This window comes from Parasteatoda tepidariorum, chromosome 5 (genome assembly GCF_043381705.1).
Source record: "Parasteatoda tepidariorum isolate YZ-2023 chromosome 5, CAS_Ptep_4.0, whole genome shotgun sequence".
Lineage (NCBI taxonomy): Eukaryota > Metazoa > Arthropoda > Arachnida > Araneae > Theridiidae > Parasteatoda > Parasteatoda tepidariorum.
Window position 1 is genome coordinate 8,015,639 of NC_092208.1, and position 17,965 is coordinate 8,033,603.

Genomic DNA, 17,965 nt, shown 5'->3' on the forward strand with positions numbered 1-17,965 from the left:
CCGCTGAGGATATTTTACGTTTCGGTGCAAGCTGGATGCGGAATTCGTATCGATCAGCCATCGATCACCCGGTTCACCTCATTGGAAGGTGAACGCTCTATCCCCTGAGCCATCACGGCTGAAAGAATCTAATTTTTTTTATCCGTCGTTGAACAGCCGACCCAATTTTGGGTTTACCACTACTAATGTTCAACTCTGTAGTCTTGTACTTTTGAACCAATCCAGAAGACAAAAAAACTCCTAGATCAGTACCGCCAGAGGAATTATTTGTTATGGGAACATGGAGGACTTCGTGAATCGCATCCCGGCCCCAAGAACCTAATATTGTAAAATTCATCAAAATCCAGCGAAATAAATGGGATGGCCATCCGGCAAGAACATCGAAGCTGTAAAAAGGTTTTTCTGACAAAGCCCTTGTGTAAAAAACCTAGCAATAGATCCCCACTAAGATGAATCAATTGGGTTGAGAATGATCTAAACATTCTTAGAACTGGAGAATAATCACCAAATGAAGAAATTATTGGAAAAATGAGCGAAGCTAACAGATAGAATATACGCACCAATATATAATTTATTTTTCTCTGTATTACTTTTAAATAAGTCAGAATCTAGCAAGAAATAATCTACATGCCGCAAATATGCAAGCTAGAGAATACTGTAAATCAAATTTACAGCTTCCTATCAGGTAGGGGAAAAAAGAACAAATACCGGATCCATATGAATAAAAAGTTCCAATTTTATGTGCAGTTGTGGCCTTCAGTGACAATTAAACTATAAGTATTGTAGCCAATAAAGATATCCAGCATATCAGGATAAACTAGATCAGTTGACCTTCAGCAATCCATCAACTGTTTGTGTCTTTTGGTTACTAATGACAATAATTCATTTTCCACATTTACTCTCATTACTGTTGGTAACAAACAGTTCAATTGATACAAAATTGCAAGTCAAGTAAGGTCATCTTGGACGTTTATGCTCAAAACTAAATGCGGGTTAGATTATTTTTTCATTGTTTTGGCTTTATGAACCAAAGAAATCTATACGGGAAAAAAACTAATTGTATCTAATAAAATTTTTAAATTGAAACATTAAAAATTATACTTACCTTGAAAGCTTCCATATCTGACATTAAACAGGCACTTTGCATTCGAGCTCTTAATGCTGCACCCTCTGCGTGTGTACCAAGCTGTACCAAAACTTCCGCTTGCTCTTCCAGCATGTCTTCAGTAACTGGTGCTGGTTCCTAGAGAGTAATACAGAAAATCAATGATTGATAATTTTACAATAGTTTTGAAGAAATAATACTTATAATTAATACTTAAAACAGCACTTATGATTAATTACTTGAGTGAGAGGAATGTACAAAGGTTCATCGTGATAAAGGAGCCTTGTTTCTCCCAGTTGCCTCAATCTACCTTCTGAAACCTTTTTCTCTGAAATTAAAAAAGAAAAAAAAATTTGAAAGGTACATTCCAATGCAACTTATTTCAAATATTTGTGTTAGCAACGTCACATGAGGAATACCAGTTCCTTGTCTAGAATATATAAGCAAACAACTTTACTTTGGCCCCAAGTGGGTTCAAAATTGGCTCTATATGGGTCCAATAAGAAAATGCAACGAGGGACCAATATTGGGATGTCTAGATTTTTACCCAGTGGCATAATGGGTCTTGTTTTGGGTTTGATGGCGTGCGCAACTTATTTGGACGTCATCACACTTTTCAACAGTGTTCAAGAGTAATAGTAAACAGTGCGCATGCGTTTCTATGGCGACCGCTGCTGTTTTTCTTTTCATTTCCACCACCAAGCATTTTTAATGCACTTACAGAATAATAATTTAAAGTATTTCTATATTATTTTTATTATTAACGTATAATTACCGACTTGACTATGATTTTAATATAAATATGAATGCTGAAGAAGGAAAAGTATTTTTTGAAACACGTACATAGGGAGGATATGAAAACCAATCCGACGACAAACATCAATTGGAGACAGTTTTTGCAACCCATGATTTGAAATGTTTAACGGAGTCAATTCAAAAAGAAAAAGCATTTGACCAATGGGTAACCAGTGATCATAATAAGGTGATCACAACTTTTTCCTTTAATTTTTATTTTTTGAAATATTGGTAATAGAATGGCCTACATAGACCAATATAGAACCAACATTGGCTAAATGACGGATGTAAAATATCGGGTGAATCTGTCAATTTTATGTAGGACCGATATGGGTTGTAAAGTGGCTGAAAAATATCGGAAGATTAGGAAAATTCTATATAGGGCCAATATTGGAAAAATAACGGCCCTTTGAGGAGCCAAGATTTATGAATATTGGTCCAATGAGGGTTCAAGTCATTTTTCTGCTAGGACTGTTTTCTCCTGTTCGGTTGTTTGTGCGATAGTTTCACTTTCCATGATACTTTTCGCTTTACCTTAAATTCAAAGCGAAGATTACCTAAGATTTATAGATTACCTAAAATATATTTTAAAATTTGTGAATTGTTTACTTCAGGCACTATGTTAAATGCAGTTTGGAGTCATGGTTTATTAGAAGTTTACGCAACTGACTTTTCTCAAAACATTTTATTTTAAAATACCAATGGAAATGACACAGAGCCGTGGTTGCTCAGAGGATAAAGCGTTTGTCTTCCAATAAGGTGAAACGGATTCGAATCTGAGCGATGGCTGGTCAATATGAATTCCGCATCCGGCTTGCACCGACCACAGTGCTGACGTAAAATATCCTCAGTGGCAGACGGATCATGGGTTAGAGTCCCCTTGCCTTCAGGCCACCCGTGGTGCCGTAAAGCTAACTGAGAAACCAGGTTTATTTCAACGTTTTACTGGAAATGTGAGTAAATTGCAGAGGTTTTCCTGGTAATATCGTTAAATGTATAAAATGTAAACATGATTTTAAAATAAATAAAAAAAAATGAATACAACCAAGGTGATGCACTACTCACTTGAATTTCTGGAATCGGCAGAAGACGAGGATGAATTTTCAGCGCATTCAAAGAATTCTTCGTCATCACTTTCACTCATGTGGGAAGGCGCTGCTTCTCCAGTGGATGACAGTGACCTAGAGTCTTCGCGCAGGGAATCCACACTACTCCTCAGCTGCTGCCACTCCCTGCTCTTCTTCCTCTGAATGCAACAGTTCAGCATCTGCAAAATCCACACACATTACATTGCTATTGCTAAAACTCGCAATCAAAATCAATAATCTTAATGCATAGTACAAGATAGGTAGGTACTTTAGTCACGTCGCACTAAAGATGCACAATGGGCTACTGGGAACGATCTGCGAAACATCCCTGAGGATGATTCGAAGACTTGCCATCGCAAATTCGATCCTCTTCAGAGGGGGTGGCTCCCCTGCTTTGATAGCCCGATGACCTGCACACGACATTAAAGGTAGAACGGTTTAACAAGGACCGATACCACGCACTCTCGGTCCCTACGCAGTTTGATCAAAGTGATCACTCACCTGCTTACTGACCACAGCCAGTGATGCTTGACTTCGCCATCAGAATCAATAATCCTTATGCATAGTACAAGATAGGTAGGTACTTTAGTTACGTCGCTCGTTACTTCGCACACTTGGACTATTGGCGACTGTCTGGGAAACATGCCCGATGATGATCCGAAGACACGCCATCACAATTTTGATGCTCTGCAGAGGGGATGGCTCCCCTGCCTTTGTAGCTCAACGATCTGAGCGCGAATCGAGCACTTTACGGTAAAACACTTTAACAAGGACAGATACCGCGCACCCTTGGTGCTATGTAGGTAGATCAAAGAGGTCACTCACCCGTTTACAGACCGCAGCCAGTGATGCTTGACTTCGGTGTTCTATTGGGAACCGTGTCTATACGATCAGCCCACTGCGGGACCATCAAGTATATGTAGAAGAAGAGAGTATAGTTCGTACAGATCAGACAACGCTGGGGTTCGAACCTGGTTAATCTCACTCACAGGGAGACAAGCGCCGTGTGCCATGAACCAGCTCGTCTCTAAAATTGGGGTCATTGATGATGTTAAATAATCCAAGAAACTTCAAGATTATCTGTTCAAAATATTCTATCATCTTCATAATTTTTTTAATTTACTCCCGTCTGTGATATATCTGCCATTAGTTCACGAGCAAGCCACTAAAACGATGAAAAAGTGTAAAAGTCAGAATAAAAATTAGCGCCATAGAGTTGTTAAAATAAACTCAAAAATATTGTAGAGGTTCGATAGGTGGTCTGGTGGTCACCACCGATATCATACTGGCGGCACGGAAGGCAATAGGTTGAAATCTTGACTCCAATCTAATATAAGTGTATTTGAAAGTTGTCATGTCCACAGTAAGCAAACGAAAGTAAACAACTCCAACAGACCGAGGCAAAGAAATGGAGAGTTTGTTCCATCATTATGGCAATTGTGATTTTGTGCAATCGAGAACAGTTTCTTAGCTTCGAAAACAAATTTCTGTAATCGATCATCCTCGGCCCAATTAAGGAGTTCTTTAAATTTGTTGAATTTAAATAAAGACTTGTGAATTTGTTTTCGGCAGTTAATATTTGGCTTTTGTATGGGAAGTTCAAGCTGTAACGAACTTTTTCGCATTGTTTCTTGACCAACATATGTGAAGCAACAATAGCAAAACCATTTTTTTTAAATAAATAAATAAAATAATTAACTGTCTAATGTAACAGGTTGTTTTCCCAGGTTCATTGTCGTAAGAAAGCAATTGGATTTTTGAGAGGAAAATTTAAATTGGAATGTCTGTAAAAAATGCAAAATTAAAATAAACGAATTCTCAAGACGTACCACAGAAAATATGATTTCAAACAATGTAGAAGGCCCCGAATAATAGAAAATTATGTTTGTTTAGAAACAAAAAAGATTACAAAAAAATTAAAAATGGGAGGGAATTATTTGGCATGAAAAACTATTATTACTATTTTTTAATCTTTTAACGACATAGAAAAATTAAGTATACAAAAAATCTCGATAACTTTATTTATTTGTGAATTCGTATTTTAGCTTACATTTAACTATCAATTTTCATGTAACAAACTTGCTAACAACTAATACCCATGATACAGTAAACCATCCATTTAATAAGGAAATAATTACATAGGAAAGAATTTTTTTTAATAAAGCTATATTTTCAGTCCGGTTCAATTTGCTGATTAATACCGGCTGCTAAGATAACTTAAATGAACTTACATTAATTATCAGTTTTCATGCTACAAACTTGTGAATAATTAATACCCATGATACAGTAAACCATCCATTATAAAGGGAAATAATTACAAAAGAAAGAATTCTTGCAAATAAAGTTTTATTTCCTGTCCAGGTCTTTGCTGATTAACCCCACGCGCTAAGATAACTTCAATGAATAATTATTTAGCTTACATTAATTATCAATTTTCACGTATATAACAAACTTGTTAACAACTAATACCCATGATACAGTAAACCATCCATTTAATAAGGAAATAATTACATAGGAAAGAATTTTTTTTAATAAAGCTATATTTTCAGTCCGGTTCAATTTGCTGATTAATACCGGCTGCTAAGATAACTTAAATGAACTTACATTAATTATCAGTTTTCATGCTACAAACTTGTGAATAATTAATACCCATGATACAGTAAACCATCCATTATAAAGGGAAATAATTACAAAAGAAAGAATTCTTGCAAATAAAGTTTTATTTCCTGTCCAGGTCTTTGCTGATTAACCCCACGCGCTAAGATAACTTCAATGAATAATTATTTAGCTTACATTAATTATCAATTTTCACGTATATAACAAACTTGTTAACAACTAATACCCATGATACAGTAAACCATCCATTTAATAAGGAAATAATTACATAGGAAAGAATTTTTTTTAATAAAGCTATATTTTCAGTCCGGTTCAATTTGCTGATTAATACCGGCTGCTAAGATAACTTAAATGAACTTACATTAATTATCAGTTTTCATGCCACAAACTTGTTAATAATTAATACCCATGATACAGTAAACCATCCATTATGTAAGGAAATAATTATAGACGAAAGAATTCCTTTTAATAATAAAGTTTCATTTTCAGTTCAGGTCTTTGCTGATTAACCCCACGCGATAAGATAACTTTAATGAATAATTATTTAGCCTACATTAATTATCAATTTTCATGTATATGGCAAAATTGTTAACAACTAATACACATGATACAGTAAACCCTCCATTTAATAAGGAAATAATTATATACGAAAGAATTCCTCTTAATAATAAAGCTTCATTTTCAGTCCAGTTCCTTGCTGATTAATCCTGGGTAGAAAGTTAACTTCAATGAACTTACATTTAACTATCAATATTCATATAACAAACTTGTTACTAATTAATACCCATGATACAGTAAACCATCCATTATAGAAATAATTATATATGAAAGAATTCTATTTAACAAAGTTTTCTTTTCAGCCCGTTTCAATTTACTGATTAATCCTGCACGTTGAGATAACTTCAATGAATAATTCATTCATTAATTCCGAAAAGAATGAGCTATCCTAAGATGTCAGTCAGCTGACCCACATTTATTCTGTCTCAGCTTTCAATCTTTTAAAAGAAAGCCAGATTAAGAACTGTCGAAAACACGTCAATTAACAATAACTTAAGAGAGTGTGTTTCCGGTCAGGTAGCTCAACCTTTTAGCTCAAGTTTGTTTTCTCCTATCGCAAACCATAAATCATTTAACACAGAATCGACTCACCTGAAGTTTCTGATGAAGAAGGCAGTAATTCATGTTGGGTGTCCCTGGATCAAGGCTGAAAAGAAGAAAAAAAAAAAGAATATCAAATTATTTGGGCTGATAAAATAGATCGTAAATAGTTGTTCAAATATAAATAGTGATTAGCAAAACAACATACATAATTCTAGTTTAAGTTTGTTTTTCGAAGGATCTGTAATTACATGAAATGATGACATGAAATGCTTTTTTTGCGAATAATATGCTATTTTCAAAACTGATGTAAGTTTGCAATAGATACTCATGAGCTGAGATTTCTCAGGGGAGAGAGGGCTCGTGTCCCTATGAGGTGCCCCGTCTTCGAATTCCAGCAATGGCTGGGCGAAACGAATTTCGCACCCGGCTCGCACCAACTACAGTGCTGACGTTAAATATCCTCATGGTAGACAGATAATGGGTTCGAATTCCTTTGCTGTCTGGCTAATCGTGGGAGTTTTTCGTGGTTCTCCTCTCTATATAAGGTAAATATGGATTAGTTCCATCAAAAATTCCTCCACGAAGGCAAAATTTTTTCCAATACGTGATTTTGGAATTCCCTTATCTTCTGGATTGGGTTCAAAATTACAGGGCTACGGAGTTGAACATTAATAGTGGTAACTCAAAAATTGGGTCAGCTGTTCAAAGACGGTTATAATAATTACAATATATATTTAATCTCATTTAGTGCGGCATTTGTTGATGAACTTAATTGTTGTTGTTCATTTACGTCGCACTAGAGCTGCACAATGGGCTATTGGCGACGGTCTGGGAAACATCCCTGAGGATGATTCGAAGACGTACCTTTACAATTTTGATCCTCTGCAGAGGGGATGACACCCCCGCTTCGGTAGCCCGACGACCTGCACGCGAAGTCGAGCAATTTACGGTAGAACAGTTTAACGAGGACCCATACCGCACACCCTCGGTCCCGACGCAGGCTGATCCAAGTGGTCACCCACCCGCACACTGACCGTAGTCAGTGATGCTTGACTTCGGTGATCTGCTGGGAACCGTGTCTTAACGATCAGTCCACTCAACACTTCCTAGAAAAGAGTAGGCCTCTGCACGGGTTACCATAAATATCCTTTAGTAGTCCAAACGCAATGACATACACCGTATTTTCAACCACTGCGCAGCTTTGTACCCCGAACGTAATGACATCTTTCTTATTTTTCATCAACTGCGCAGTTAACTTCGTCACATCGGACTACTAAATTGATCCGTGCTGAGGCCTTCATACTTCTAGGAGGTGTTGGTCCACTACGGGACTGATGAACTTAATAAGCTCTGTCATTTATATATGGGTTAAAACTTGTCTTTAATAACTCACACTGAAAACTAGTACATTCGGTTATATAGAATTTATCGTTAAAGCAACTGCTTATAATAATGTGTTAATTTATTATTTGGAAATTCTATCGCTTAATATATGCTGACTTTAAAAGTATATAACTGAGTTTTTTTTTTCTTTTTTTTTAAATTAATTTTGGTTTAAATAAGTCAAAGCGGTTACTGCAATTTTTATTAACTTTTATTGGTTTTCAAAAATTACAAGTAGGGTATTATAAACACAACACATTATGTTACGCACCCAAGAACTGCATCTACTCCCGATACTGGGAGGCCAGAGAACTTTTGCTCAATTTAATTTCTCGATTTAATTTTTATGTTAGATGTTTTGCTTTTGTTTTTGTATAATTCATATCTTTCTGTATTTGTATTTTTCTTTTCTTTTGATCTCTGTACGGTGTTAGGATAATGTCTATATCGCCTGTTGCATTGGAAATAAAATAAAAAAATGTTACGCACCTATCAGCTAGTTCCCAATTACTTAAACAATAACTTCTAAAAGTCTCTAAAAACAGGATTAAGTGTAAATGACACCGAGACTTAATTTCACAACAATTTTTTTTTATATTTTATAATCGTCGTTGAACAGCCGACCCATTTTTTGGGTTTACAACGACTAATGATCACCTCCATAGCCTTGCAAGTTGGACCCATTCCAGAAGACAAGGGAACTCCTGGATCAAGTATTGGGAGAAATCTGCCTTCGTTGAGCACTTTTTGATGGAACTAACCTGCATTTTCGTTATATAAAGAGGAAAACCTCCTATGTTTAGTCTGACGGCAAGGGCACTCTAACCCATGATCCGTCTACCACTGAGAATACTTTACATCAGCACTGTGGTCGGTGCAAGCCTGATGCGGAATTCGTATCGACCAGCCATCACTGGGATTCGTACCCGGTTCACCTCATTCACAACATTTTTTAAAAACTGTTGGATTTTTTTTTTCCTTTACTGTGTTATAAGCTTTTGAAGTCTACGAATACGACATTCGTAAATGGTGGAATTGCTTCCCCATTACCAATTTATTTTCAAAATTTGCAATTTAATTTGGGTTCATTTATCACATACCTCCCAAGGAAAAAGTAAGCCTCCTCCGCAGCATGGCCTTCTATAAATCATCATTAGTTCATGGAAAATATATCACCAAAAATCGTACTTGTTTCTGAATCTGCCAAAGATGGCCGCTGGTATTAGCCATGCTTTTAATTCTTCTGAAATGCTCTTTTCAGTGAATTAAAGTAATTTAAAATGTACATTTCGCGTGTCACTGCAATAGTATAACCCGTCACTTTAGTTTCTTAAAGCCGAGCCGTAGCTTGCCAAACAAAATCGTGAATTGCAGTTTCGTTTGAGTTTGTTATATTTAAATTTTGTTTTGTGAATTTTATTTTTAGATCGCCTCATTTTTATTTCAAAATATCAATTTTAGAGAGTTGTCCCGCTTTATATATTATCATAATCTTCGTTATCATCGAACTATAAAAGCTTACTTTTTCGTAGTTTTTTTCTTTCTTTTAATATAGTTTAATAATAATGTCAAATGCCTTTAAGTATATAATTTTATTTGCATTACATATAATTCTTTAAAAAAAAAAATTCAAAAAGAAATTCCGTTTTGTACAATTTTTGTTTTCCCTTAATAAAATATTGCTGTATTGTAAAGAGTAAAATATTTATTATGTTGTTAAAATATGAAATAACTTTACATAGTTAAATCATTTCGTTTTCCGTTAATAAAATATACCTTTATTTTAAAAATTAACTGCATCTTCTATATGATCCTTTGTTTAGTCGAAAAAATACTAGGTAACCTCAAATAATAATTAAGCTATTCAATTTTCATTTTAACTTACTCAGATCTCACAGCTAGGATAATAAATCATTGTATTGAGCTAAATTTAACACATCGAATAAATAATAAACAATAGCAAAATTAACTCGCAAAAAAAACAAGGAAAAGAATAAATAATTATTTAAATGCTATTATCGCAATGAAAACGAGAGCTACATTCATATTCTTCCAAATTTTACCCTTAATTAGCGATACCACACAATAGAAATGAAACTTCTTCCAAAAAAACGCAGGATTTGCAGACGATTAATATAGTTTTATGCAAATTAAGAAGGCAAAGAACTTTCCCCATTCATAACTAATAAGCCACACTCATTTTTCCTGCAGCAGGTGAAGAAAGTATAGAGGGCGTTACGAAATCGGGATTGAGTGATTGCCAATTAAGCGGACGGCAATAACTAGTTATTCTGTTTATTATTATTTTCAATTCGCGGAGCATTATTTCCCGAAGAGAGAAAGCGGGCCAAACGATCAACAAAGAAAGGACTCTCACGTGAAGAAGTGGGCCAAACAGCGCGGAGACGGGTTCTCTCTTTTTCTCTCCGAAACACTTCACACGCCAACATCTGAGGAGAGTGGACGGCCTTAACTGGATTTATGTGTTTCAGGCAAGCATGGGTTGATCATAACCGCGAAGGTGAGATGTTTCGAACGTTTTTTAATTTTCGTTAAAAAATGCTTTTTTTTTAAAATTAAAAATATCCGATAGAAAATAGTAAAAACAAAACTTTTAAAATCAAATTTTAACTAAATGAATTTCGATAAATTCAAATCAAATAAATGAATTTAAACAAATTTGAAATTCAATTTAAAGAATTTCAACTCAAAATTCGTTCTATTATTTATTCGTTCTCTTATTCTATTATTCGTTCTACTATTTATTGGAATAAAGAATTTAAAATTATTCAGTTTTAAAGTAATTAAAATTTAATTCAGTTTAACGACTAATCGGAACTTTTGTTTCATTTATTTAATTGATTGAAGTTTATCAATTTTAATTTTAAATGCATTAAAATTTAATTTAGTTTAATAAATTGTTTAAAAAATTAATTCAACTTAATTTATTGAATTGCAACTAATTCATTGAATATCACTCAAAGTAGAATTTAAATCAATTAAATAAAACTAATTAAATTGATGTAATTTCACAATAGTGGCACATTTTTTTAATTCCATTTAATCAATTTTAGTTTTAATTTCTATATTTCTTAATTTGAATATTTCTTGTCAATGTGGAAAAAAAATTTCTTTTTTAGAAACGTTAAAAAAAAAATTATAAAAAATTATACTAAAAATAGAATTTTATTATTGAAAATTCAATTTTAGGAAGCTTTATTGAAATGAAATTTCGTACAGATTTGAAATTCAATTACATTATTAATTTTATTAAAATAAGGAGAAATTCGTTTTCAACTTACTTTAAAACGTTAGCAAATTTTTTAAATACATTTTGTAACATTTTATAATCATTTTTATATTTTATACAAATGAAAAACTACTGTCTTCGAACCGTAAGTAAAGCAATCAAACTACAGCTCGTTGTCGGCCAGGGGGGTCAGAGGGAGGTTAAGGTTTCACAATTTCGTGACCAACGGAATGATTCAGTCAACGTGATCACGATTGCGGACAGACCGGTCTTCAAATAATACGAACCATACAAATGTTTTGATATATCTTACTTATTTGAAAAAAATTTTTTGAAACTGACAAAAAAAAAACGACTTCTGAGAATTTGTTTCGCCTTATTTTGTATCTGTGTCGTACTATCTATTTTAGAATTTTGCATTTGAAGAAAAGAAATTTTATTACAGTATAAATTACTCAGTTTCGTTAGCAAGTAATTAATAAATTTTATTGTTTAACATAAACATTTGCTTACTTAATTTCAATAATGGAAAATTTTCTTCGACAAAACAATACTCTACCTTAACATTGTCCCAATAGATTGCTATGTTGAATTAAGTTAATTTCAAAAACAGAAAAGAGTATCCCATTCGGATCATGTAAAAAGAGTCTACTTAAATACCGCGTAATTAATTTTATTATGCATTTTTTATTTTATACTTAAGAACATTAATTAAAATAATGTTAAATTAAGGTAATGCTGAAATAAGGTAATTATAAAAACAGAAAAAGAGAATCCCATTCAGAATATATAAAAGGAGTCAGTAATTAATTTTATGATGTAATTTTTATTCTATACTAATAACATTAATTAAAATAATGTTAAAATAGGGTAATGCTGAAATAAAATAATTCTAAAAACAGAAAAAGAGAATCCCATTCGTATTATATAAAAGGAGTCCGTAATTAATTTTATGATGTAATTTTTATTTTATACTTAAGAACGTTAATTAAAATAATGTTAAAATAAGGTAATGCTGAAATAAAGTAATTATAAAAACAGAAAAAGAGAATCCCATTCAGAATATATAAAAGGAGTCAGTAATTAATTTTATTATGTAATTTTTATTCTATACTAATAACATTAATTAAAATAATGTTAAAATAGGGTAATGCTGAAATAAAATAATTCTAAAAACAGAAAAAGAGAATCCCATTCGGATTATATAAAAGGAGTCCGTAATTAATTTTATGATGTAATTTTTATTTTATACTTAAGAACGTTAATTAAAATAATGTTAAAATAAGGTAATGCTGAAATAAAGTAATTATAAAAACAGAAAAAGAGAATCCCATTCAGAATATATAAAAGGAGTCAGTAATTAATTTTATTATGTAATTTTTATTCTATACTAATAACATTAATTAAAATAATGTTAAAATAGGGTAATGCTGAAATAAAATAATTCTAAAAACAGAAAAAGAGAATCCCATTCGGATTATATAAAAGGAGTCCGTAATTAATTTTATGATGTAATTTTTATTTTATACTTAAGAACGTTAATTAAAATAATGTTAAAATAAGGTAATGCTGAAATAAAGTAATTATAAAAACAGAAAAAGAGAATCCCATTCAGAATATATAAAAGGAGTCAGTAATTAATTTTATTATGTAATTTTTATTCTATACTAATAACATTAATTAAAATAATGTTAAAATAGGGTAATGCTGAAATAAAATAATTCTAAAAACAGAAAAAGAGAATCCCATTCGGATTATATAAAAGGAGTCCGTAATTAATTTTATGATGTAATTTTTATTTTATACTTAAGAACGTTAATTAAAATAATGTTAAAATAAGGTAATGCTGAAATAAAGTAATTATAAAAACAGAAAAAGAGAATCCCATTCAGAATATATAAAAGGAGTCAGTAATTAATTTTATTATGTAATTTTTATTCTATACTAATAACATTAATTAAAATAATGTTAAAATAGGGTAATGCTGAAATAAAATAATTCTAAAAACAGAAAAAGAGAATCCCATTCGGATTATATAAAAGGAGTCCGTAATTAATTTTATGATGTAATTTTTATTTTATACTTAAGAACGTTAATTAAAATAATGTTAAAATAAGGTAATGCTGAAATAAAGTAATTATAAAAACAGAAAAAGAGAATCCCATTCAGAATATATAAAAGGAGTCAGTAATTAATTTTATTATGTAATTTTTATTCTATACTAATAACATTAATTAAAATAATGTTAAAATAGGGTAATGCTGAAATAAAATAATTCTAAAAACAGAAAAAGAGAATCCCATTCGGATTATATAAAAGGAGTCCGTAATTAATTTTATGATGTAATTTTTATTTTATACTTAAGAACGTTAATTAAAATAATGTTAAAATAAGGTAATGCTGAAATAAAGTAATTATAAAAACAGAAAAAGAGAATCCCATTCAGAATATATAAAAGGAGTCAGTAATTAATTTTATTATGTAATTTTTATTCTATACTAATAACATTAATTAAAATAATGTTAAAATAGGGTAATGCTGAAATAAAATAATTCTAAAAACAGAAAAAGAGAATCCCATTCGGATTATATAAAAGGAGTCCGTAATTAATTTTATGATGTAATTTTTATTTTATACTTAAGAACGTTAATTAAAATAATGTTAAAATAAGGTAATGCTGAAATAAAGTAATTATAAAAACAGAAAAAGAGAATCCCATTCAGAATATATAAAAGGAGTCAGTAATTAATTTTATTATGTAATTTTTATTCTATACTAATAACATTAATTAAAATAATGTTAAAATAGGGTAATGCTGAAATAAAATAATTCTAAAAACAGAAAAAGAGAATCCCATTCGGATTATATAAAAGGAGTCCGTAATTAATTTTATGATGTAATTTTTATTTTATACTTAAGAACGTTAATTAAAATAATGTTAAAATAAGGTAATGCTGAAATAAAGTAATTATAAAAACAGAAAAAGAGAATCCCATTCAGAATATATAAAAGGAGTCAGTAATTAATTTTATTATGTAATTTTTATTCTATACTAATAACATTAATTAAAATAATGTTAAAATAGGGTAATGCTGAAATAAAATAATTCTAAAAACAGAAAAAGAGAATCCCATTCGGATTATATAAAAGGAGTCCGTAATTAATTTTATGATGTAATTTTTATTTTATACTTAAGAACGTTAATTAAAATAATGTTAAAATAAGGTAATGCTGAAATAAAGTAATTATAAAAACAGAAAAAGAGAATCCCATTCAGAATATATAAAAGGAGTCAGTAATTAATTTTATTATGTAATTTTTATTCTATACTAATAACATTAATTAAAATAATGTTAAAATAGGGTAATGCTGAAATAAAATAATTCTAAAAACAGAAAAAGAGAATCCCATTCGGATTATATAAAAGGAGTCCGTAATTAATTTTATGATGTAATTTTTATTTTATACTTAAGAACGTTAATTAAAATAATGTTAAAATAAGGTAATGCTGAAATAAAGTAATTATAAAAACAGAAAAAGAGAATCCCATTCAGAATATATAAAAGGAGTCAGTAATTAATTTTATTATGTAATTTTTATTCTATACTAATAACATTAATTAAAATAATGTTAAAATAGGGTAATGCTGAAATAAAATAATTCTAAAAACAGAAAAAGAGAATCCCATTCGGATTATATAAAAGGAGTCCGTAATTAATTTTATGATGTAATTTTTATTTTATACTTAAGAACGTTAATTAAAATAATGTTAAAATAAGGTAATGCNTATATATAAAACCCTCAAAAAAAATTTGTCGCTTGTTCAACGACAGTTATAAAATAAGACTGACACCACTGCAAAAATTAATAAATTATTTAAATAACGCCCAAGTTTTAAAAAAATTATGACTCCTTATAGATTCTCAAAATTATACCGGATGTATTAAATTTTTTAATGTTTATTGCAACAAATGATATATTTTATCGGGTTATCTATCTCTAATCAAATATTTTATGAGTTCCTTATTCCCGATTTCGATATAAGGATATTTGCACAAACGAGGATGTTGAGTTCTTTCTTGTATAATATGTCCGAGGCTTTTAAAACATACATTTACGAAAAAAAATAATGGCTATTGACATACTTCAAACATCCACCTTACAAATTATAAATAAGCACTACCCAAAGGCTATCAAAACAAATTTGAAGTATCCTTTCTGAAAAGTATCCGTAATGTCACAATGATTAAACCATAATCTATATTTAAAACCCATAATTTACAAAAAGCGGTTGATAAGGATTCAGTTTTATTTAACAGTAGTTATTTAGCAGGTAAAAATAGAAAAAATGTCCAAGCATATAGATCACAGATAAAAATCTTAAGTTATCTATAATTTTTTCCTAAATGATGCTAATCTGATGTAGTCTAAGGGTATAAATAAAAACGATACGTTCCGAACGAAATTTTTCGCTAACGCCTGTGTCTCGCCAAAATAGTTCCTCATACCCGATTTTGACTCGGTGGTTTTCACACAAAACGAGGAAATTCGGCCGGTTCGCCGTGAAACGCTGTCAACCGAATCCCGAAAACAAGCGAAAAAAACATCACTTTCCTTTAATAGAAAAGTAATCACTTCTATAATCTCTAATTTATCTTGGAATTTTTTCTCAGCATTCGAAACCTGAAAACACATGCGATGAAAGTTCAATAATTCGTCCATCATAATTTATTTAAAAAAATAATAATAGTAATGGAAATAATGTAATAAAAATAATAATAACAATGTCAAACATATAGGTCGGGATAGCATGGTTGGTAGGGCGTTGGGACTCCTGTTTGTGAGAAAAGGAGTTCGAATCAAGCCGGCCGAAAAATCCCCATGTATTAAATGGGTGACTGGTGCACGTTAAATCAGTCGCGATCACAAAGTCCTCCAAGTTCCCATAATAAATCAATACCTCTGGGGGTACTGATCCAGGAGCCCCCTCGTCTTCTGGATTGGGATCAAAATTACAAGGCTACGGAGTTGAACATTGGTAGTCGTAAACCCGGAATTGGGTCGGCTGTTCAACGACGGTTATAAAATAAAATTTAAAAAAATGTCAAATATGTAATTCGTGATGACTCAGGGGATAAAGCGCTCGCCTTCCAATGAGGTAAACCGCGTTCGAATTCGAGCGATGGCTGGTCGATACGAATTCCACACCCGACTCGCACTGCCCACAGTGCTGACATAAAATATCCTCAGTGGTAGACGGATCATAGGTTAGTCCCCTTGCCGTCAGGCTACCCGTCGGAGGTTTCCCTCTCCGTGTAGTACAAATACGGGTTAGTTCCTTCAAAAAGTCCTCCACGGAGGCAAATTTCAACGAATACAATCCAGGAGTTATCTTGTCTTCTGGATTGGGTTCAAAATTACAAGGCTACGGAGATGAGCATTAGTAGTCATAGTTCCGCTGTTCAACAACGGTTATAAAATAAAAATAAAACAGGGAGCGTAGCCAGATTTCTCAACAAAAAATAAGCACCTTTTAAGAACTTTTTAAGCACTCAACAAATATTTTTAATCACCTTCCGAAAAAAAAAATCTTAATTAGGATCTGTGCAGTAATAAAATTTCATTTAAAGTTCTTAATTTCTGAACATAAAATCAATAAAATTCAAAAATATTTTCTCAAACTTCACATAATCATGATAAAATAGCTAGTTTCTTATAAATATTGCAGAGAAAAATTGTGAAAGATTATGCATTTTTTGTAATTTAGAACGACAATCGACAAGGCAAAGAAAAAATCTCTTTATAAAAGATAGAAAATAAAGCCTTGTTTGAAAACCCCGAATAAAAAAAGCCCCTTAAGGGATTTTAAAAAAACTACGCACCCTATCAAAATATATTTATTAACCCTAAATAAGAAAACTTAGCACAAGCATGACTGTTTCTCATCCCGTGACTTTCATAAACGCCCGCATAACTAGCAGTTATTTTAAAACAAAACTTGTTCGGTTATCAACGAACGCTTTGTAGATTACAGCTTAAAGAGAGCCGGAATTTTTAAGGTCGTCAATTGTTATTTCATTCAATTTCAGAGGCGTGGGTAGGCCTGCCGATTTGCAGGAGAACATATTACAAGCCAATATTACATGTTCCATTGTTAAACAAACGACACTGAAGCATTATCATCGTCAGTCTTCTTTTCAAGCAATATAGAACAATATTTTGTAGTACGAAATTTGAGCGTCGGCTTCCAGAGTTAAATTCCCCAAACAATGACATTTTCGTCTATCTTTAATTTATTTTAACCGTAGAGTATCGATTTGTAATTTGATTTAGAGGGGCTCAGGTAATAAATATCGATATTTACTAACGTCTTATTAAGTAGCATTTTTGTCACTTCCTCCGTTATTGTTTCATTTTCACAAACTAAGGTCGGACTGTTAAGCATGTTACTGCTAAAGCTTCAAAGCTGTTAATATGCACATTAATTACCTAGCCAATCTGCAGATCAATTGGCAGGTCCGTTCAAGCGCGGAATCAAGAATTTTCCGCAGTAATGTATGCATTTACGGTACCTGTATCGTTAAAGATAAAAAATATCGTAGAATTCTCTCAATATATATATATATA

At 31.6% G+C, this 17,965-nt stretch overlaps 2 protein-coding genes across 2 annotated transcripts in view; one reads left to right on the forward strand and one right to left on the reverse strand.

Annotated features, from left to right (window-relative positions):
- Window positions 1–17,965, reverse strand: part of LOC107451097 (RAB3 GTPase activating protein subunit 1) — a 191,381-nt gene that overhangs the window by 16,909 nt on the left and 156,507 nt on the right. The window contains exons 16-19 of the mRNA XM_016067087.3: window positions 6,754–6,808; window positions 2,966–3,167; window positions 1,345–1,433; window positions 1,106–1,243 (exon numbers count right to left, since the gene is read on the reverse strand). Of these exons, the coding sequence (XP_015922573.1) occupies window positions 1,106–1,243; window positions 1,345–1,433; window positions 2,966–3,167; window positions 6,754–6,808 (484 nt within the window). The remainder of the gene's footprint in view (window positions 1–1,105; window positions 1,244–1,344; window positions 1,434–2,965; window positions 3,168–6,753; window positions 6,809–17,965) is intronic.
- LOC107451099 (leucine-rich repeat transmembrane protein FLRT3) overlaps window positions 10,398–17,965 on the forward strand; it is a 40,011-nt gene continuing 32,443 nt past the window's right edge. The window contains exon 1 of the mRNA XM_016067090.3: window positions 10,398–10,609. The gene's annotated coding sequence lies outside the window, so the exon portion shown is untranslated. The remainder of the gene's footprint in view (window positions 10,610–17,965) is intronic.